A 22,617-nucleotide genomic window follows, 5' to 3' on the forward strand; every position below is an offset into this window, starting at 1 on the left:
CCACGTTCAAAGTCACTTAAAACACCTTTCTTCCCCATTCTGACGCTCGGTTTGAACTGCAGCAGATTGTCTTGACCATGTCAACATGCCTAAATGCATTGAGTTGCTGCCATGTGATTGGCTGATTAGAAATTTGTGTTAACGCGCAGTAGGGCAGGTGTACCTAATAAAGTGGCCGGTGAGTATATATATATATATATATATATATATATATATATATATATATATATATATATATATATATAAAGGATTTATATATATAAAGGGATATATATATATAAATAAAAAATACATATATAAAAAACATTTTTCTTTTAAACTGATAAATGTATGTGTGTATTTATATATGCATAATAACAAAGTACACACACAAATATATTATGCAAACACAAACTTTTATTTTGTATGCGATTAATCTTTTGACAGCCTAGTAAACCCATTTACACTTAAAAACTAATACAATTTGTATTCATCTGTGAAGACTAACATGTTGGACAATATGTTTAAGTTTCAAAAACTTTTGTTTAACCCTGAGCTTAAAGGATTAGTCCATTTTCTAAAAAAAAAAATCCAGATATTTACTCACCACCATGTCATCCAAAATGTTGATGTCTTTCTTTGTTCAGTCGAGAGGAAATTATGTTTTTTGAGGAAAACATTCCAGGATTTTTCTCATTTTAATGGACTTTAATGCAGTCCCGGCGCCATGGTCACTAGTGCCCGCCCTGGACGAGCCTGCGGTCTACCTTCACATGTTCAACAGCTCCATGTACCACCAACCAGTCCTTGCTTGTTTACCTTTTATCTTTTTTATCAGCTACTGTTATTAAAAGTTATTGTTTTGTATATATATAACTCCTGAATAAAAATAAAAATGTGTTTGGTCTGATTTTAAAAAAATATAAATTTTAAATGTATTTGATTGGTTTGTCGATAGTGAGCGCGGAAATGTTTGATTGTTTGCTAAGCGCGCCACCACTTACGTTAAGACACGATGTGTAGTGAGACTGACACGTTATGGTTCTGCTGTGATCTTTCAACTATTTTCGCTGCTGAAACAAAAAAAACAGTCAACATTGCGTCTAAAATGTAAGTGGCTTAATATTAAATACTTGTTTAGTGAACTGTCATGAAATCTGTCACATTTTCAACCGTGATGTGATGCTGCTTAACTGTATCATGTTATTAAAAACTCCACATTTTTACCGCAGTATGTTTAACCCACTTAACACACTGTTAACTCACTTTGTGTTTGCTGCGCCTATTTGTTTAACTTAGCGTTATTACATTATGCACTTTCGGTCGCCATTGAGACTAAAGGATGCAGAATTATAATCGTGTTTTGGTGATTGTTATTGGCGTTTTTAATCAGACTAGGCTACTTGTCCGTTCGAGCAAGTAAAATTCTCTTTCACTTGGCCTTTTAAAAAATCCACTTGTCTCTGATATTAAGCGGACAAGCGTTGATGTCGAGCCCTGCAACGTGTTTTTATTTGTTTAGTTGTCTAGGTCCAATCTTTACGACTCCTCCGTTGTTTTGCGCTAATGGAGAGGCATGTTAGTTCTTCCTCGCTTTTTTTCCATTTAATTAATAATTAATGATATTATGCATTGCAGCGAGGTTCTCATTTGTGCCCCGCCTGAAAAAATGAAATGCCCGTCCATGAATTTGTGTCTGGCGCCGGGACTGCTTTAATGGACACCAACACGTAACACTTAACTCAACACTTAACAGTTTTTTTCAACTGAGTTTTAAAGGACTCTTACCGATTTCAAACGAGGCATAAGGGTCTTACATAGCAAAACGATTGTCATTTTTGACAAGAAAAATAAAAAATATGCACTTTTAAACCACAACTTCTCGTCTATATACGGTCCTGTGATGCGCCAGCGCAACCTCACGCAAAACGTCATCACGTCAAGAGGTCACGGACGATGTATGCGAAACTATGCCGCAGTGTTTACAAGTGTGGAGAAAGAGGACCGTTCCGACGTTGTTGTATTTGGAATGATACTAATGAATGTCTTTGTGTCAGTTTATTGTTTAAAATGGTCCGCAAATGTGGGTTTCATATTTGTAACACGTGGCCTTTCTACGTCACTACGCAATTACGTGAGGTCGCGCTGGCTCGTCACACAGCCGGCGGAAGATGAGAAGTTGTGGTTTAAAAGTGCATATTTTTTATTTTTCTTGTCAAAAATGACAATCGTTTCGCTAGATAAGACACTTATGCCTTGTTTGGGATCGTTTAGAATCCTTTGAAACTCAGTTGAAAAAAGTGTTGAGTTAAGTGTTAAGTGTTGGGGTCCATTAAAGTCCATTAAAATGAGAAAAATCCTGGAATGTTTTTCTCAAAAAACATAATTTCTTCACGAACAAAGAAAGACATCAACATTTTGGATGACATGGTGGTGAGTAAATTATCTGGATTTTTCTTTAAGAAAATTGATTCATCCTTTTATTTTTTGCGATAATCCAAAAGTCATTTGAGTGTCCCGCTAGCTTCCAGGTTGGCCAACAAAAATGCATCATCCCTGACGAAATTGTACAGAAGGAAAAAAATAGTTTCTAGCAAACCCAAAAACTGATGTAATATCGGCCTTTAAAAAAAACATTATTAATATATTATTTGTCTGATTTACTGTGTTGAATGCGCTTAACAAACCATTTCACATGAGCAAAGAAAATCACTTACCTCTCGTAACTCAAGCCGCTGTGCGACGGCTTCCAGACACTCCTGTCCCGTGCTCTCCACCGACAATGTGCATTCGATCACATCGTTACTTAGCATACGGATACGCGTCACAAAAGAGTTCTTACTCAGGACATTATAACACCGTCTGCGACTTGGTAATTTCAGGCCAAATGGCATGACGAAGCCTGCGTTCAGATGGACCGCACAAACCGTTTAAATGGCAGTGGTGGGTGACAGGACTCCACCTGCTATGCCATCCGTTTCACCTGGCCAATATCCATGCTGCTGAGATGATGAATCAACCCCATCCCCATGGCCAGACACAGGACAAGCAAACAGCCAATCTGTAAAAGACAAAAAGACAGTACGTTAAATAAAATAAACCCTAATACAGTAGAATAGCTTACAAAACATGACATTTTTAGATGCATTGTTTTGTGTTTGACAACAATACATCTCACATGTCTCCTAACCAAAGACTAGTGCTGGGCGATTTGGCCTAAAAATAAAATCTCCGATTTTCCCCCCCCACTTATTAAGAAAAGCAATAAGTACAAACGGCAGACAACTTAAAGCAAATTTTGCTTTTATTTAATCAAAAGCAAGACAAATGATTTTATTCCTTTCTTTGGAACAAACTTCCCACTCTCGCCGGTAGCCATGTTGTCACTTGCTGTTGCCGTTTCGTGTGTTTGTGCTATGATGATGATGTTGTCGCATGCTGATGCTGTTTCACGTGTGCTATGATGTTGCTGATGTTGCTATAATAACGCTACGGAAGCCCCGGGCAGCCAAAAATGCGCCATTACAAAAAAATCGAATTACTTATTTTTTAAATCGCCCACAACAAAAAATTCGAATTAATTCATTAAATCGATTTTTCGCCCAGGCCTACCAAAGACAACATAAGAGGATTGACTACCTTTCTAATTGTACTGTTTTGTCATTTTATGGCTAGCAATACCTTGTCACAATAAACTGTTGAAACTACATAGATTGAAGTTACATAAAAATCCAGCTAAAAATCAAATGTTCTGGTTTTAGTTGGTGTAGCGGGCTTGTTTTAGAGGGGCTTTGGCCACTTTTTTTATTGGTCAAGCTGAAAGACCAGCTGACCGGCTTTGAGCAGGCTAGGAGGACCAGCTTAAACTTGCTACTTCCATCTTAAATCAGTTAAGACCAGACAACCAGCTTATCCAAGCTTGCCAAGCTTCCTGGTCAAACTGGTTTAATCTGGTGGGTAGGTTGGTCTAACAGCCTGACCATCTAAAAGTGTCCAAAACCCCTCTAAAACAAGCCTGCTACATAAGCATAACCAGCTGAAACCAGACTCAGAGACCAGCTAAAACTGGATTTTTTTAATCTGGATTTTTCATTAAGGATGTAAAACCCAAAAGTCATACAGTTTGGAACAACATAAGTGTGGAAAAATCTTGACAATTTTCTTAAGTTTTAATTTAACCTCTGTAAAGTTGACAATAACAAATCAATTGCTGCCGCATAGTAAGAGATATGGGTCGTCTGTGTCTGAAGGAGATTTTCTTTCTTTTTAAAATGAACCATACATAATCTACTAACTCAACATTCTCAAAACAAAGAAACTTGAAATAACCTTACAACGAAAGAATCTTCTGATAAAGTTCTTCCAAAACAAAACACAAGGAGAATGCTGGGAAAGCTTAGACTTAAACCAGCAACCACAAAAACAAGACCTTCATAGAAAGATAAAACATTTCCACACAAATGTTTAAAATCCTTGTCGGAAGAGATCCTCCTCATTGTGGAGTTCTAGGTAGATTTTTACAGGCCACAGTCAAAAAAGGGAAACCACCGTGTGTGGTTTTGATAGCATACAAGTATGATATAAAATTTATAGTTCATAGTTAAAGCAAATCAAAATGTATCCGACAGTACAGATGGACAAAATCATTTTGTGGTCAAGCAACACATTTGTGTTTTGAAACACAAGGACAATAAGGAAAATATTTGATTCTACTGTTGATTCGTTGCGATAGCTACGATATACTGTTTCCCTAGAGAAATTCTTATTAGCTATTTTTTATCATTTAGATACCGTATGTAATTATCATACTGAAATAAACAGATAATACAAATTCCTCTGATGTAATTAAATCTAATTCAGGCTAAAAAATATTTCAGATGTACCGCCCCAAGCATAATGCACTTTTATTTGTGTGATATTGCTTTAGAGTTTTAAGTACTAACAAAACCCTATTGTCTTCTTAATCTGTTAAGAGAAGCTTTACTGTATGTGGGAGCATTTCATCTGTAAAGATGCTCCGGTCTGATGCTACATCTCAACAGTTCAGTGGTATCATGGGCACAGTATCATATAAACAACACATGCATTAAAAAAAACAATATCCCAGACTTTATCATCAGCCCCAAAAGTCACATTGTGAGAACACCATACTGTATGACTATTAATAGCATTAGTGTGGACAGCAGACAGCGATGACTTTACATTTAAAGGTGCCAAAGAATGCATTGTAATATTCTGTTAAATTGTTCTCTGATGTCTACATAAAAGGTATGTGGTTGTATTAAGTGCAAAAATTATCTAGAGTCAGTTTTACATGACCATTAACAACCCTAGGATTTGGCGTTAGATTGAAATTTTCTATTATTACCTTATTTGAACTGATCATGAATAATAATGTTGAGCTCTGCTCTGATTGGCTGTTTCTCAGAGCAGCTCCTTCAGTAGCTCTGTGTGTGTGTGTAAATCAGATGAAGATACAGATTTTGAGGAATAATCAATTGTTTGGCGATTGTTAATGGACGTTTCTGGGAAGTGGGAAGTTTGTGTTTTTCAGTATGCAAAATGAAATTGTAACTAGAGCCCGACCGATTTATCGTTTTGCCGATTTTATCGGCCGATATGAGCATGTCGCAGATATATCTGTATCGGCGTATAAGCCGCAGATATGCAGCCGATATGAACGTTCCTTACAGAAAACATTAAATGCTTTTGAAAGATGTAGGTACTTGTTTGTCCAGCAGAGCGCGCCCTATTGGTTGCTAATGGCGACCCAGGTCACTCACTCGAGTGACGCCAGCCAATCCCCCACCCCCTTCACTTCAGTCAGTCTCTCAGTTCAGGTGGAGGCAGCCACGCAGTTTCTTCACAACATTTTACACCTGGTATTAAGACGCGCTTTGGTCGATTGGATTATAAGTGGACGAGAGAGACACATTCCTGTTTACATTTGGTGTTTTTAATCCGTCTCTTTTTTCCGCTTGCGAGTTGTTTAAAGCGCAAGCGGAAGAAATGACGCGAGGCGGAGAAAGGACACGCTTCTGTGGGAGTACAGCTGCTTGTGCTGTTACTGAACATGCTCATTTCAAAGCAATTGATTAAATAAGCTCGCGCAACTTTACACCCTCGCTAAATTAAAGAGGCGGAGAGCAGACGCTTTAGTTTTATAAAAGTTTAAAGTCCCGGCAGAACACTGTGGGTTCGTGTTATAAAAACGTTGTGCAGTACATTAAACATAAGCCTACATCATTATGTTTTCAGTAAGTCAAGCATTGTCGTCTTAACGGTAAGTTTCTAATTAATTTGTGAAGTACATAACTTACTGTAAAGCTAATAAACAATGACTTTATAAGTTTCCATTTTATAAAATAAGCCCAATATAACATTATTCTCGTCAAAACTGACAATGAGTTAAGTTATATGTATTTTGTTTTGTTTGTGTTTTAAAGTTATTTATAATAAGTCAAGTTTACTGTTTTGTGCACTGATATCAGAATAATTTTGGATAATAAAGTTTATTGTTAACTTGTAAAACACACCTGCCTATATTACATATCTTTGTCACGTTATTTTAAGTGTTTGATGACCACATTTGTGAGTGATCATTGCAAAAAAAGTATTTATATATATAGTATATTCTGTTAATGTATATAGTGTATTCTATGTACAGTACTGTAGTAGTATAATATACTGTAGTATATGTGTAATGTACTATAATATGCACATAAAGAATATCGGCCGATATATCGTTATCCGTCTTTTTTTACTCCCTAATATCTGTATCGACATCGCCCCCCAAAAAAATGCATATCGGTCGGGCTCTAATTGTAACATCAATAATAGAACTTTAGCCTAAATGCTAGCATATAGCATTCAGTGTTTCCTCTAGGATTTTTTAAAGCTGTGGCCCATGGTGATTAAATGTACATAATATTTTCTTAATGTAGAATATAGGCTACAGTAAACAACTAACAAGTAATTTTTATCACTTTTATGCTGTCATTTACTTTTCTTTTTATTTATAGTTTTAATGTTGTGTGCAAGTCCGTACTTGTGTTTAGCGTTACAGTTCCCTGTTGCAAAGTCATGCACAGTCTTGATTATCCGCATCCGCAGTGATTGACAGAACAACCGACCAGTTATCCGACATTAGCGGATATTTTATTTCACACTTGGCCCGTTTGACATAAAGACTGTGACCCTGACCCAGTCACACCGCAAATCGCGCAGTAAGTAGACCTTTAACGGTCTTCAGACAGATCTTAAACACAAATAAGCATAGTGCCATTTAAAAACTACTGCCTATCGGAATCGAGTCGAAATGGTCTTGAAAGTTAGACCCACAGTTCACTCTTGCCTATTGAGTCCCGACCTGCATCTACAACGCAAATGACATGTTTATAATATTACACCTGTTACATCAAATATTACGCGGTTACCCCGACCCCGCTGTTCTGTCTGAAAACAGATGAAACAGTTTCACCGTCTGCCTCAAGTTTGTTTTTATTACCAACATCCTTCTCTTTCCACAGGAATAATGTAAGTTTCCCTCCAAACAGATTAATGTAGACCATTAATGTCTTGCAGTCACATGTAGGCTAAGTAGTATTCAGTATTAAACCTACATATTGTTTTTGGACAAATAACTTATCATTTAATGTGAAACTGTGTCGATCTAAAGCACAGAAGATTGACAGCTGAGCGGTCAGCAGTGTGCTGCATTTATAGCCTATATTCTATATAACTAATGGCCTGATAACTTGATTATATGAGTACAGTAATTACAAATTAATGTCAAAAAAATTGTGTAATATGTGTTAAATCAAAGTTTAATGTCCTTTCTCACAGCTGCTGCCGTGGGTTTTGTCTAGAAGGGATACAGCAAATGCCGAAAAGTTTAGGATTAGATTTGGAGGTAGGATTAGGATGAAAACAGCGGCCCTGGATAAATGACACAAATACATCCTAAAACCTGTGAATGTTGTGTTTAGAGTTTAGGATAAACAGTGCTCATCTGGCGAGATTTCGTTTGCTGTATCCCTTCTGAATGTATGTAGCGGAAACACTGGCATTAACTAGCCTATAACGCTAACTCAGCTGTCACAACTTCATTTTTAGCATTGTAACAACATTGTAATTAATTAAATGTGTATTTTAATGTTGGGGCGTACATCTCGATCACAGTTGATGTTATGTTGAGATTGGTCTGTTTTCCAGCGGTTACTTGCATGTATGAGGTTTACATAAGAAGGTGAAAACAATCGTGTTTAAGGCTCATGATATGTTTACAAAACTCTTATTATTCATCTATGCCATGGTAAATACAGTTAGTTTTATATTTTACGGCACCTTTAACCAAACCAAACCTTGCAACTTGCTTTCACGTAACATTCAGTTAGAGAGGAGTAAACCCAGAGCAACACAAATGACAGGAGAAATGTGTTGGGTCTTGTCTAACTCTGGCAGTGCTGAGCTGATAGTCCAGTTGGACTTCTGCCCAGATTCCAGTCCAATAACATAACACACCTGGCACAGGAATGCTCTGTCTCTCTGAGATCTCTGTGTGTGTGTGTAAATAATTCTGTCTACCTCACAACATCACGTATTTGAGCGTACACAGATTACACACGATACAGTTATTAGGGATGTGTCACAACAGTTGACTAGTCCATTAGTAAAAGATTTGTTGATGGTACTTTTAAGCTGAAACACAATTCACAAATAGCTGAGAGACACACAGCTTCTCTGACAGTGTTTTGTGATGAAAAGAAAATCATTTACACTTACAGTAGCACATCAATTCTCATTTGATTCAATTTTACCAAAACTATTTACGCATCAATTCTCAATGTAATTATTTGTATTTGCAAATGCAGCCCCCCCCTCTCTCTCTCTCATTGTGTAAGCTGCTCTCTCAGCCAGGTGATGGTGGGAAAACAGAAATGTACTTCTTTCCATACAAAGTAATAATGTAATTTAATTAGTGTGGAAAAATATAAACAATCATGATGAATTAAAACAGACCATAACAGGAATTGTAAAACTCACTTTGCCATTGCATTTGCTCAATTCCGATTTTTTTCCCGATCGGATATGACACGCAAACGTGTAAGCAGACAAAAAGCAAATAGATTCTGATATTCTCAGATCGGTTTCTGGCCTCATTCATATTTGTGGAAATAAATCGGATATGAATCGGATAAATGCATTCGCGTCTGCAATGTAAGCAGACAAATCGGATATTGCCATCTCAAGATTGAAAAAAGGACGCTGGCAAATGACGTAAACTTATGGCACAATGGAGGACTGCTCAACTCAGTGGAGTAATGTTGAAGTTGTTACAGAAATAAAGCTTTATAAGCTTAATAATTTCGTTTGTGTTTATCGCAACATTTTCCTTCCTCTGTGTTTTTAAGCTGTTCTGGGTCAGTATTGTTTTGCCAAGGGTTTAGTGTAAATGCTCATATCAGATACGACTCACTTTTAAAAGATGATGTAAGCGGGTCGTCAATAAATAAATAAATAAATAAATCGAATACAGGCAACAAAACGGAAATGGCCATCAAGACTTGCAGGGTACAACCTTAAAGGAGCATTTCACCCATAGAAACATTCATCTTTATTGAAAGTGCATCATATTTGTAATCAAAATGTAACATACATTTAGAATGTAACACCCCCTTAACAAAGATATTGGACTTCCTGCTTTCAATGATGCAAAATGATGATTTTTAAATCATTAAAAGAAGGAAGTGCAACACTGAAATCTGTATTTCTCCTGTCTCAGCGGCAACTGAGAAAATGATGCATGACCATTCAAAAACATGACTGGGGTTCTAACTATACAAAGCTTAATGCAAATGGGTGAAGTGTCCCTTTATGTAAAAACCCTCTCTGAGATCAATGGGATCTACAGTTTATCTAAGACCAGAACCTTTAGTAAAAACCTTTTTTAGACTTTAAATTTCATTTTAAACCTTAATTTCAGACTTTTTAAAATCTCACATCTCACAGAGAAACTTTAAATTTAATGAATTACAATATTGCATCACTGTTAATCCTTAAAGGAGACATAAGATGAAAATCTGACTTTTTCCATGTTTCCATAATTGGGTGCCCAGTGCTTCTATCAACCTAGAAAATTTAAAAAAGATCAAGTAACTTAGTTTTGGTAAACCATTCTCTGCAAGCATGTGAAAAAATAGGTCATTATAATTTGGCTCCCCTTTTGATCTGACCTGCCCCTTAATCTGCACTATCCAACCATGGCACTGTCATTTAGTGCAGAGATCAGCTCATCTGCATTTAAAAGGACACACCCAAAACGGCACATTTTACAAAGTTGCAATTTTAACATGCTATATAATAAATTATCTATATGGTATTTCGAGCTAAAACTTCACATACATACTCTAGGGACACCAATTTATTTGACATTTTAAAAAAGTCTTGTGAAATGTCTCCTTTAAACAAAAGATATTTCACTTTGAAAAGCTCAGGGGATGTAAATAAATCAACATATCCTCCAACCCATACGACTGCTTTGGTCATTTGTCCATTAGCATTTGAAGTGCTATTGGCTCTTGTTATGACTACATCATGCCGATTTATGTTTAAGAGAGATCTGACTGTGCGTTTCGATCACAGAGTTCTTCATATAAAGTAATCGTATGGCTTCAGTTCACAAGTTTTGCAATGCGAATGGTTTGTAATACTTTTATACTGTTTTATGCAATAAATACCTGACTGTACTTTTACGTGCGCATGGGTGTTTTATATGGTTGAAAAGTGGTTGGGTTTAGGGTAAGGGTGAGGGTGGGGTTAGATGCTCCAAAATATCTTTAAAACCATAAATGTTTATGAAACCGTTTCTACATTTACAAATTCATGAAATTAAATTTGTCTAATCTGATGTAGAGTTCTCAACGGGCCTGAAAATTACAACCCGACCCGGCCCGTGGCTTTTAAAGCCCGGACCCGATTTAACCCGACACATCAACGTGAATTATCTGTCCGAACCCGACCCGCGGCCTGACGCCGCCAATCCCCCCAGCCTTTTTTACACGTAGGCTATTATCATGACCAGCAGACGGGAATTCAAATCAAGCTTTAATGTCCACACCTTTTAACAATACAAACAACTGAAACAATAAACTTTAAATATAGGCTATATAAATATGCCTTAAATAAAAATCACACAATAATAAATAAAAAGAACTCAAACATGTACCCAGCGCCAGCGGCTTTTCCTCCTGTAGTAGCAAGCAACGGTGAATTCACCTGCGGCAAGTTTACTTTTCTCCATCTCTTCTTCTCCATGCAACAGGCGTGCACGCAGTGATAGCAATAAGCTCCGGAGCGGATCTGCAACGGATCCGCTCTGAGAAGCCGGAAGCTCCGGTCTGGACCGTTGCTGATCCGCCCCGAAGCTTATTGCTATCCCCCGTCCCTCTCTGTGATGCACGCAGCAGCCAGACCAGACTTTCTTTACGGTGAACAGCAGTGATGATTAATAATTTTTTTCACGGAGCGTAAAAGATTAAGCCCGAGGTCCGACCCAACCCGACTCATTTACTTATATTTTTGACCCGAACCCGGCCCGAATCCGCGGGTCCCGTCGGGTTTGTCGGGCCAGCCCGACCCATTGAGAACTCTAATCTGATGTATAATGCAAAAACTTAAAACGTAACAACAGGTTGTATAAGCTACTGCAGCTAGAGGACACTAATCCCTTAATACGTCACTTTATGTCATAATAAGGTGCTTGCAGAAACGCCTTATGAGGTCGTTATTTTTTGGAGGACAGTCTACAATAAATTCTATTTTCTTTTACTGTTGATGTATTTGGTTTACTTTTCCTTTGTGTTTCTTAATAGAAAAATAAATACATTTTAAATCTGTATTCATCATTAATATGCACAAATCCTAAATGGATGTTCACTGATCCTTGGACAAAAATTAAATGAAGCTACACCTGCATAATTATTCAAAAAGATAAAATTACTGTTTATTAATCCACACCCTTCCTACAGTGTTGCGAGGACCAGTTTATCTCGTAACAATGACTCCAAGAATTTCTCTTTTCCAGCTGTCACGCTGTAATAATGTCTGTGCGTTTTGGATAGCATCTACATCATTATAATCCATTGTTGGTATTAATAAAGAATTTCTATTTTCCTATAGGTCACATCTTTACATTTCTTTATCACTTACAGCATTTGTTTGCTCTCTCTCTCTCTCTCTCTCTCTCTCTCTCTCTCTCTCTCTCTCTCTCTCTCTCTCTCTCTCTCTCTCTCTCTCAATAACCACATTCAACAACGAGTTCAAACCTGCTCTGTGTTCGTCACACAACAACCATAACAACTGACAGTCCACCTTAACTTTAACCTATGCTTTGCACTTCTCAATCACAGAAACGCACCACTAACTCATTCAAACGTGCCTGATAACAAAAGCTATACAATCATCAGGCACTTTATAAGGTACACTTGTTCAAAAACTCATTAACACAAATTAATCAAATCAGCCAATCACATGAAAGCAGCTTAATGCATTGAGGCATGTTATAAGGTCAAGAGCAAGCGTGTCCGATCCTGCAGGGTTTAGTTCAACTGTAATACAACATATACGCTTATAAATGTCAAGTAATCCTAAAGACATTGGTTCAGATGTGTTTGATCAGTGTTAATGTGATCTACAGGTCATTTGTCCTCCAGAAGCAGGACTGGACACACAATATCAAGAGCATCTGTTTAACGCCATGAACAGGATGGTGTTTGGTGATTTAAGGGACCTTTCCTGAAACCATTTGGCTCCTTTAGTGTTTAAACAGTGTTGTTGTTAACCATATCCATATATCCATACCATTATGATCACAGTTTACCCATCTTCTACCAGCTACATCCAGCTAAATAACATGCACACCTCGAGCACACCTATTTCACCTCCACACAATGTCACTGCTATAGAAACTAATGTAGCTTTTAACTTACCAGTCATCAAATCTTAATTCAGTAGAGCATATTTAAAGTGTGGTTGAACAGAGGATTTACATCATGAATGTACAGATGACAAATCTTGAGAAATTGTGTGAAGCTGTTGAGTCAATATGAATGGACCAGAATCTCTGAGATGTATCCAGCAGTTTGTTGAATCTACTAGGCATAGACTGGTATGAGATTTTCAACATGATCTCACAAAAATCCGTGAAATAGTCACGCATTATTTTGCTCAGTTTTGCGTGACATTGTCACGTATTTCCACCATATTACGTGCCCCTGACACGACTTGCTTTTCCGTGACAGTTTCACGTATTGGTTACTCAACTGTTTTTCCTATTTTTAAACAATTTTCGCTTCGGTTTGGGGTTAGATTTGCTGTTTGCGTTAGGATGTCACTTAATGTATTGGTTTATAAAAAAAAATTGTATGCTTTTTAAACCATCGTCGCCTGACGTTGGGGTTAGAGTTGGGTTTGGGTAAGGATGTCATTTTATGTAACAGAAGGTTGTTCTAACCCCAAACCGAAGCGACAATTGTAAGAAAATAGGAAAAACAGTTGAGTAACCAATACGTGAAACTGTCACGGAAAAGAAGTCGTGTCAGGGGCACGTAATATGGTGGAAATACGTGACAATGTCACGCAAAACTGAGCAAAATAATGCGTGACTATTTCACGTATTTTGTGAGATCAGGTTGGAGATTTTGGTGGTATGATAACCTAAAAAGGTGCCGTAGAATGTAAAACTGTATTTATCTAGGCATAGATGAATAATAAGAGTTGTGTATATGGTAATGACATTTCGTGAGCCTCAAACACGAATGTTTCCTCCTTCTTATGTAAACCTTCCTTGTGCACGCAAAAGACAGCTGGAAAACAGACCAATCTCAACATAACATCAACTGTGACATTACAGTCGAGATGTACGCCCCAACATTAAATTACACATTACAATGTTGTTACAATGCTAATAACAAAGTCGTGACTGTTAGTTAATGCTATATGCTATTGACATTACAATTTTGCAGGTCCATACTGAACCCCCCACCCACAAACTTACCACTCAGAAACGTTTATTAACAATCTCCAAACAATTGATTATTCCTTAAAATCTGTATGTTCATCTTATACAGACTCAAACATAAGATGTATTTACACACACAGAGCTACTGAAATGAGCTGCTCTGTGAAACAGCCAATCAGAGCAGAGCTCAACATTATTATTCATGAAGGTAATAAGTAATAATAGACCATTTCATTCTAAAGGCAAATTCTAGGGTTGTAAATGGACTTAAAACAACCATCTCTGGATCATTTTTGCACTTAATAAAGCCACATACCTTCTATCAGAGAACAATTCTTTAAATTCTTTAAAAAATTATTGTAATTAAATGTAAACTATGAAACTATGATACTATTGGTATACCTTGAAACCGGTAACCGGCCCATGCGTAATCTATAAAATGACAAATTAAAGCAGTTTTGAAAGTAATGTGGGGCGGGTACAGGATAATACCAGCAAGGTATAGTGGTCAGTGAGTGTATATGTTTGAATGCATGCTTGTGCATTATACAAGCAGATGTCAATTCTATTTCACGTCCATATGGTGTATCATGGGACGGGATGTCTTTTGTTAAACTTATTTCGAATACATTTTGTGATAATCCTCTAATGTGTACAGTGGCCACAAAAAGTATTTGGACATTTAAACCATGCTAGAGTAATGTGTTTATTCAAAGTTTTAGCAAATAAACACACAAATGTTAGTTCTCATGTGTTCTGACGTGTGGAAGATGATCAACAATTAGAAACAATGTGAACGATATGTTTTAAAGTAATTGTAAAAACATAAAGCATTATCATATCGCATACTATAGGCTATATAGCATTATTTAGTTTCCCATATGTTATTGCATATTGCATTTTTCAGGATTGTGCAGGACGATGTATTCATTTAATTGCAATTTTATAAAGATTCAGATTATTATTATTATTATTTTTACAGAAGAAACAATTTTATGAGGCATTGTGGGTGAGTGTCTAAATTTTGGATGTGTATAAAGTCTGTTTTCATCCAGTTTCTTTGTAAAGTGTAGAGTTAATGACAATGGTTAGATGTATTCGCACTAACATTTGACTACAACATATTTAATTGTTTATCATGTTTGTATATTTTTAATATATAAACCTAAATGGATTTTTGGTTAGATGTTTGGTTTTGAAAAGTTATACTTCTTGAAATTGTATCGAATGAAAGTGCATAAAGACCTGTCCAAACACTTGGGCCACTGCATGTGCGCTTTTTAAATACTAGTCGTGTTTTTCTGCAATGTCGCATGATGAAATTGCGAATCATGTCTTTACATGTAGCCTACGTCCCATTAAAGAAAAAAGGGCGAAAACACGGAGCTTTCAACCATTGAAGGAAGTTTTACGAGTATGAGATACTGTAAAATACAAGAAAAACTCCCTAAAATCGTGTACAACATAATATACCAGCAGTTTTTGAAAACAGTTGTAGTTTTAAAACAGAGTATCATTGAAACACGATGCTTTTACCCGTAAGTTTATAACCCGACAGAAAATTGCACGTCGCTCTTTAAACAAGTTAAAGAATCTCGGATAGAAAAAGAAGTGGCTTTACGATAGCAAATCTTCAAAAGAGAGGAGAAATCCTGTGGCCTTCGCTGTAAACAACAGTGAGATCAGTGGCACATATTAGTTAGAAAAGATGCTTGGTTTCGTCTTAAAACACTTACCGTGATTTTACCGCTACATATCGCGTTGCGTCCTCGTCGAAAAACAGACAAAAACTTCACAAAACAAATAACGTCAAGAAACAAATGCAAGTAATCCTCGAGAAATCCCTTGTAAGTATAATCCTTCAATTTATGAGTCTGTTCAGTATCCTCACATCTAAAGCTCAGTCAGAGCTCAGGGAGTAAACGTGAACTCATCTGGATCTCATGTGGATCCCATGAATGCGCTCTCCTGGCCTCTTGACATCAGGAATGAAGAATGTGAGGAATGTGAAGAGGAGAAAGAGATGAAGTGTGGGTGACTGTGCAAACAAAGCTTCGTCTGTGTGTGTGTGTGTGTGTGTGTGTGAGTGTGAGAGAGAGAGAGAGAGAGAGAGAGAGAGAGAGAGAGAGAGAGAGAGAGAGAGAGAGATGTGAGTTTTCAGAGTCTGTCTGTTTGTGTGTGTGTGTGTGTTTGTCTGTACGTGTGTCTGCCTGTGTGAGTGTGTCTAACGTTACTCCTGTATGTGAGTTTTTGTTATCTCATTGTGTGTGTATATATAATTGTGTATTGCTTTGTTTTTGTGTGCTCATGGCCAAAAACAAATAACACATCCCAAATATATATTTTTTGTTTCAGCTTGTATTTCACAGCAGAGAAATTAAATGCATTGCAAAAGACATCGAACATGAATCCTAGGTTCTCAAAAAAATAAAAATAAAAAAAATAAAAGAATCCTCTAGTCTAGGTTCTCAAACTTTTTTGGGGCAGCCAGGTACCCCCCAAAATGGGACAAAATCTGAGTAACCTACCTCCTTATTATCCTAACAGTTATTTAGCATAATGTTTACCACAGTTTGTACTCTTAGGTGCTATTAAACTATGTGTATTTTGCACTTTTAAACATAACTTTAAAAGGTCTAGTTTCATAGATAGGGCTTAGCTAAAGCCATGACTAGACCTTTGTTAAAATTAAGATGTCTTTAATGAACATACCTTAGAAAAAGACATTATTTGTGTGTATCTTGAGATAAATCAATGTCACTGGGATATTTTAAGTTATCTTCAGTTGAGACAGCTTAAACGTGTCTTAGTGTCTTGTCTGTGAAACCGGGGTATGTAAGGTAAGAGAGAGTCAAGAATCATTTCAACCATATATATCAGTGCAGTGCATAGTAAAATGAGACAAAACATTTTCAGGACCATGAAACAAATAATAAACTACATAGAACCAGGGCCAGCGCTACCTATAGGCAGAGTAGGCAAATGCCTAGGGCCTCAAGTTTGGAAGGGGGGCTAACTGCTAAATCCATGTGCGCTTGTCACTACTGACAGCATTAAAAAAAGTTACACATTCTCACATTATTCTGAAAATTAGAGGGATGTGAGGGGCCTCCAACATAAATTTTGCCTAGGGCCTCCAAATATCTAGAACCGGCCCTGCATAGAACAAATCAGAGCTAAGGACTAAAACGATACATTTTTATCCTAGTCACATAAAGTGCATGTGTGCAACCTAGCATAAACAGTGCAAGACAGAAGACAACAACAATTCAATAAACTATAGTATGTATAAAATAAAAATAAAACAAGCGTTGACCACTACAATATGGCTCTGCTTAAAGCAGAGAATGCTTGTAAACATTTACAAATATTTTAACAGCAGTAGTTAGACAGCATCTAAAATGTAATGTGCATAGAGAGACGCGTAAAACAACACTTCAGACATGTTTATAATGATAAACAAAAACACATTACAACTTGAATCATGTTATTATCATATATGTGCCTTGGAGGAGATTATTTTCTTAAAATTGCATTTGACATCGACAACATTTATACTTTTCAGGTAAGGCTTAAAGATATTAAGATGAACAAAATTTCAGAAATATGCATATTGCAGTGTGCATATAGCAAATGTTTGCAATAACTAAATGATTTAATACCTCAAAAAGTAAAAGTTTTAAGTTTCAAGGGGGCACAGTGTGCATACTTATACATTATACATAAAAACCTTTTAAAAAAAACAGAAGCATTTCTGAATGATTTTATTGTTATTTTACACATTAATGAAAAATTCATGTGCTCAACAGTCACGTCTGGGATTGGCTGTAATGTCAACACTGCAACAACCTTGAATAGATGCTTTGATACAACTTAAGCAGATCTAAATGCTGTAATCGAAATTTTTCTTTTTATTATTTAATTGCATTGAAAGCAAATAACACTTTACAATAAGGTGGTAGTAAACATTGGTAAATGCATTAACTAACATGCGAAAGAACAGTGAACATTATAGTTTATATAGTAAGTTTTGTTAATGTTAGTTAATGTCAGTACAGTTATTCATGTTAGTTTATGGTGCATTAATTAATATTCAGTTACAATGCTTGATTTTATAATGTATTATTAAATGCCAAAATTAACATGAACTTAAGCTTAATCAATGCTGTTTAAGTATTGGTCATTTATTTTTAGTTCATTTTAGCTAATGCATAAACTAGAAATATAACTTTATTGTAAACTGTTACCAACATATTTATATAAAATAATTATAGGAACGCATTTTTGCATTATATTTGACCTCTGATTCAGAGCACATGATGATTCTGCAACCCCTCTAGGGGTGAATTTAGATATGAACATTATTGGACTTTGAACTATCATATTTGTACACAGTACCAGTGCTGTTGCATCTGGGTTTGTATAATTTCTTAATAATTCATTGCGTCCAGAATGAAGCACATAACCGGCGAAAATCTCAGAAAAGGGTAAGGACTAATCTTGCCCATGAAACAAAGTAACAGATGAAACTAGATATGCAATTCCCAAGGAATTACCAGTGCATAAAAATGCAAAAAGCTGATTGACAGAAATGTAAAATAAATTTAGTCTAGTAGTTTACCTGGCTGTTGACATGTTTAAGTGTGAAGCTAGCATGATTTAAAAAAGTTATCATGATGAAATATGATGCTAGCATGATTAGCATGATTCAGCATGACGTTAGCATGATGCTAACATGATTAGCATGAAGCTAGCATGATGCTAGCATGACTAGCATGAAGCTAACATGATGTTAGCATGATTAGCATGAAGCTAGCATGAAGCTAGCATGATTAGCATGAAGCTAGCATGATGCTAGCATGATTAGCATGAAGCCAGCATGATGTTAGCATGAAGCTAGCATGATGCTAACATGATTAGCATGAAGTTAACATGATGTTAGCATGACTAGCATGAAGCTAGCATGATGCTAACATGATTAGCATGATGCTAGCATGATTAGCATGATGCTAGCATGAAGCTAGCACGATGCTAGCATGATTAGCATGAAGCTAGCACAATGCTAGCATGATTAGCATGAAGCTAGCACGATGTTAGCATGATTAACATGAAGCTAGCATGATGCTAGCATGATTAGCATGAAGCTAGCACGATGCTAGCATGATTAGCATGAAGCTAGCACGTTGCTAGCATGATTAGCATGAAGCTAGCACGATGCTAGCATGATTAGCATGAAGCTAGCATAATGTTATCATGATAAACACGAAGCTAGCATGATTAGCATGAAGCTAACATGATGCTAGCATGATTACCATGAAGCTAGCATGAAGCTAGCATGACTAGCATGAAGCTAGCATAATGCTAGCATGATTAGCATGAAGCTAGCATGATGTTAGCATGATTACCATGAAGCTAGCATGAAGCTAGCATTATTAACATGACGTTAGCATGATGCTAGCATGATTAGCATGAAGCTAACATGAAGCTAGCATGACTAGCATGAAGCTAGCATGATGCTAGCATGATTAGCATGAAGCTAGCATGATGCTAACATGATTAGCATGAAGCTAACATGAAGCTAGCATGATTAACATGAAGTTAGCATGATGCTAACATGATTAGCATGAAGTTAGCATGATGTTAGCATGATTAGCATGAAGCTAGCATGATGTTAGCATGATTAGCATGAAGCTAGCATGATGCTAACATGATTAGCATGATGCTAGCATGATTAGCATGATGCTAGCATGAAGCTAGCACGATGCTAGCATGATTAGCATGAAGCTAGCACGATGTTAGCATGATTAGCATGAAGCTAGCACGATGTTAGCATGATTAGCATGAAGCTAGCACGATGCTAGTATGATTAGCATGAAGCTAGCATGATGTTATCATGATTAGCATAAAGCTAACATGATGTTAGTATGATTAGCATGAAGCTAGCATCATTTGCATGAAGCTAGCATGATGCTAACATGATTACCATGAAGTTAGCATGAATTTAGCATGAAATTAGCATTATCCTAGCATTATTAGCATGATGCTAGCATGATTAAGATGATGCTAGCATGATTAGCATGAAGCTAGCATGATTTAGCATGAAGCTAACAAGATTTAACATGAAGCTAGCATGATTTAACTTTAAGTTAGCAAGATTTATTATAAAATTAGCATAAAGCTAGCATGAAACTAGCACGAAGCTAGCATGACTTAGCATGAAGCTAGCATGAAGCTAATATGACCCAAAGACCCAACCCCCATGTCTCTATGATGTCCGGATCCAGAGATATAAGGCTTTGTTTATTATGTTGCTAGGCTGCTCATATTTGGTTGCTAGGGGCGTGGCTTAATACCTCAATAAGGATGGTGAGAGACTGATTGGATGCCTGAGTAAAATGAGCCCACACCCATGTCTCTGTGACACTGTGCTGCAAAGATATCCATCTGGGCATTTTATAATGGCAGTCTATGGGAGATGTTGCTAGGGTGCCCAAAATGGTTGCTAGGGGCGTGGCTTGATAGCTCAATAAGGATCCTAAGGGACTGATTGGATGCCTGAGTAAAATGAGCCCACCCCCATGTCTCTATGACACTGCGCTGCAAAGATATCCCATTCGGGACGTTTTTAGTTCCTTATATGGGCATGATTCCTGCCCCATTATAAGTCTATGGGGAAATTTGGGGACCTCTTACACCCCAGGGGTACAACTTACACCCCATTGTGAGGTATGTTCTTACAGAGCCTGCCAGCCTCTTCAAATGTGGCAAGTCACAAGTTTCTGTGAAATCCTAGGTCTGAGCTACGACTCGTCAAAGTTTGTCGCAATGTTAAGTCTATGGGATTTTTCGGCTGCTTTTTCGCCCCTGGGGCGTAGACCGTACCCCCGATTGCTTATAAAAGTCATAGCACACTATTCCCGAATAGTCCGCACGTTTGAGAGTTTGAATGAAGTTTCTAAGTTAAACGGTTCGAGCCGTATTAATTGCGGAAATTTGGTTGGAAGAATAATAATAATAACTAGATAGGTACATTTCCTGAAGAAAATGTGAGTGGTGCTTGCCGTGGCAAATTTCAGGGGACAATTTATGATTATACTCCAAGCCAAAAGTAAAACAGTCCAACCCCCGTGTCTCTACGATGTTCTGATGCAGAGATATAAGGCTTTGTTTACTCTGTTGCTAGGGTACTGTATTTGGTTGCTAGGGAAAAAATTGGCATCCACTAGTGATTACACTCCGAGATACGAGTCAAACGGTCCAACCCCCGTGTCTCTGCGATGTTCTGATGTGGAGATAAAAGGCTTTGTTTACTCTGTTGCTAGGGTAATGTATTTGGTTGCTAGGGAAAAAAATGGCATCCACTAGTGATTACCCTCCGAGTCATGAGTCAAACGGTCCAACCCCCGTGTCTCTACGATGTTCTGATGCGGAGATATAAGGCTTTGTTTACTCTGTTGCTAGGGTACTGTATTTGGTTGCTAAGGAAAAAAATGGCATCCACTAGTGATTACCCTCCGAGTCACGAGTCAAACGGTCCAAACCCTGTGTCTCTACGATGTTCTGATGCGGAGATATAAGGCTTTGTTTACTCTGTTGCTAGGGTGCTGTATTTGGTTGCTAGGGAAAAAAATGGCATCCACTAGTGATTACCCTCCGAGTCATGAGTCAAACGGTCCAACCCCCGTGTCTCTACGATGTTCTGATGCGGAGATATAAGGGTTTGTTTACTCTGTTGCTAGGGTACTGTATTTGGTTGCTAGGGGCGTGGCTTGGGAGTGGCCAATGATGTGCCCAGTGATTACACTCCGAGTCACAAGTAAAACGGTCCAACCCCCGTGTCTCTACGATGTTCTGATGCGGAGATATAAGGCTTTGTTTACTCTGTTGCTAGGGTACTGTATTTGGTTGCTAGGGGCGTGGCTTGGGAGTGGCCAATGATGTGCCCAGTGATTACACTCCGAGTCACAAGTAAAACAGTCCAAACCCCGTGTCTCTATGATGTTCTGAAGCGGAGATATAAGGCTTTGTTTATTCCGTTGCTAGGGTACTAAGTTTGGTTGCTAGGGAGAAAATTGGGATCCCATAATGATTACACTTCAAGCCACAAGTCAAACGGTCCAACCCCCGTGTCTCTACGATGTTCTGATGCAGAGATATAAGGCTTTGTTTACTCTGTTGCTAAGGTACTGTATTTGGTTGCTAGGGAAAAAAATGGCATCCACTAGTGATTACCCTCTGAGTCACGAGTCAAACGGTCCAACCCCCGTGTCTCTACGATGTTCTGATGCGGAGATATAAGGCTTTGTTTACTCTGTTGCTAGGGTCCTGCATTTGGTTGCTAGGGAAAAAAATGGCATCCACTAGTGATTACCCTCCGAGTCACAAGTCAAACGGTCCAAACCCCGTGTCTCTACGATGTTCTGATGCGGAGATATAAGGCTTTGTTTACTCTGTTGCTAGGGTACTGTATTTGGTTGCTAGGGAAAAAAATGTCATCCACTAGTGATTACCCTCCGAGTCATGAGTCAAATGGTCCAACCCCCGTGTCTCTACGATGTTCTGATGCGGAGATATAAGGCTTTGTTTACTCTGTTGCTAGGGTACTCAAATGTGGTTGC

General features: G+C 37.5%; 1 protein-coding gene across 1 annotated transcript in view; it reads right to left on the bottom strand.

Moving 5' to 3' along the window:
• Positions 1–16,060, bottom strand: part of LOC135750053 (tyrosine-protein phosphatase non-receptor type 14-like) — a 51,000-nt gene extending 34,940 nt beyond the window's left edge. Inside the window, exons 1-2 of the mRNA XM_065268831.2 lie at positions 15,736–16,060; positions 2,697–3,040 (exon numbers count right to left, since the gene is read on the bottom strand). Coding sequence (XP_065124903.1) covers positions 2,697–2,873 — 177 coding nt within the window. The 5' untranslated portion in view covers positions 2,874–3,040; positions 15,736–16,060. The remainder of the gene's footprint in view (positions 1–2,696; positions 3,041–15,735) is intronic.
• Positions 16,061–22,617: the final 6,557 nt, after the last annotated feature.

Source organism: Paramisgurnus dabryanus, chromosome 12 (assembly GCF_030506205.2).
Source record: "Paramisgurnus dabryanus chromosome 12, PD_genome_1.1, whole genome shotgun sequence".
In the NCBI taxonomy this organism is placed as follows: domain Eukaryota; kingdom Metazoa; phylum Chordata; class Actinopteri; order Cypriniformes; family Cobitidae; genus Paramisgurnus; species Paramisgurnus dabryanus.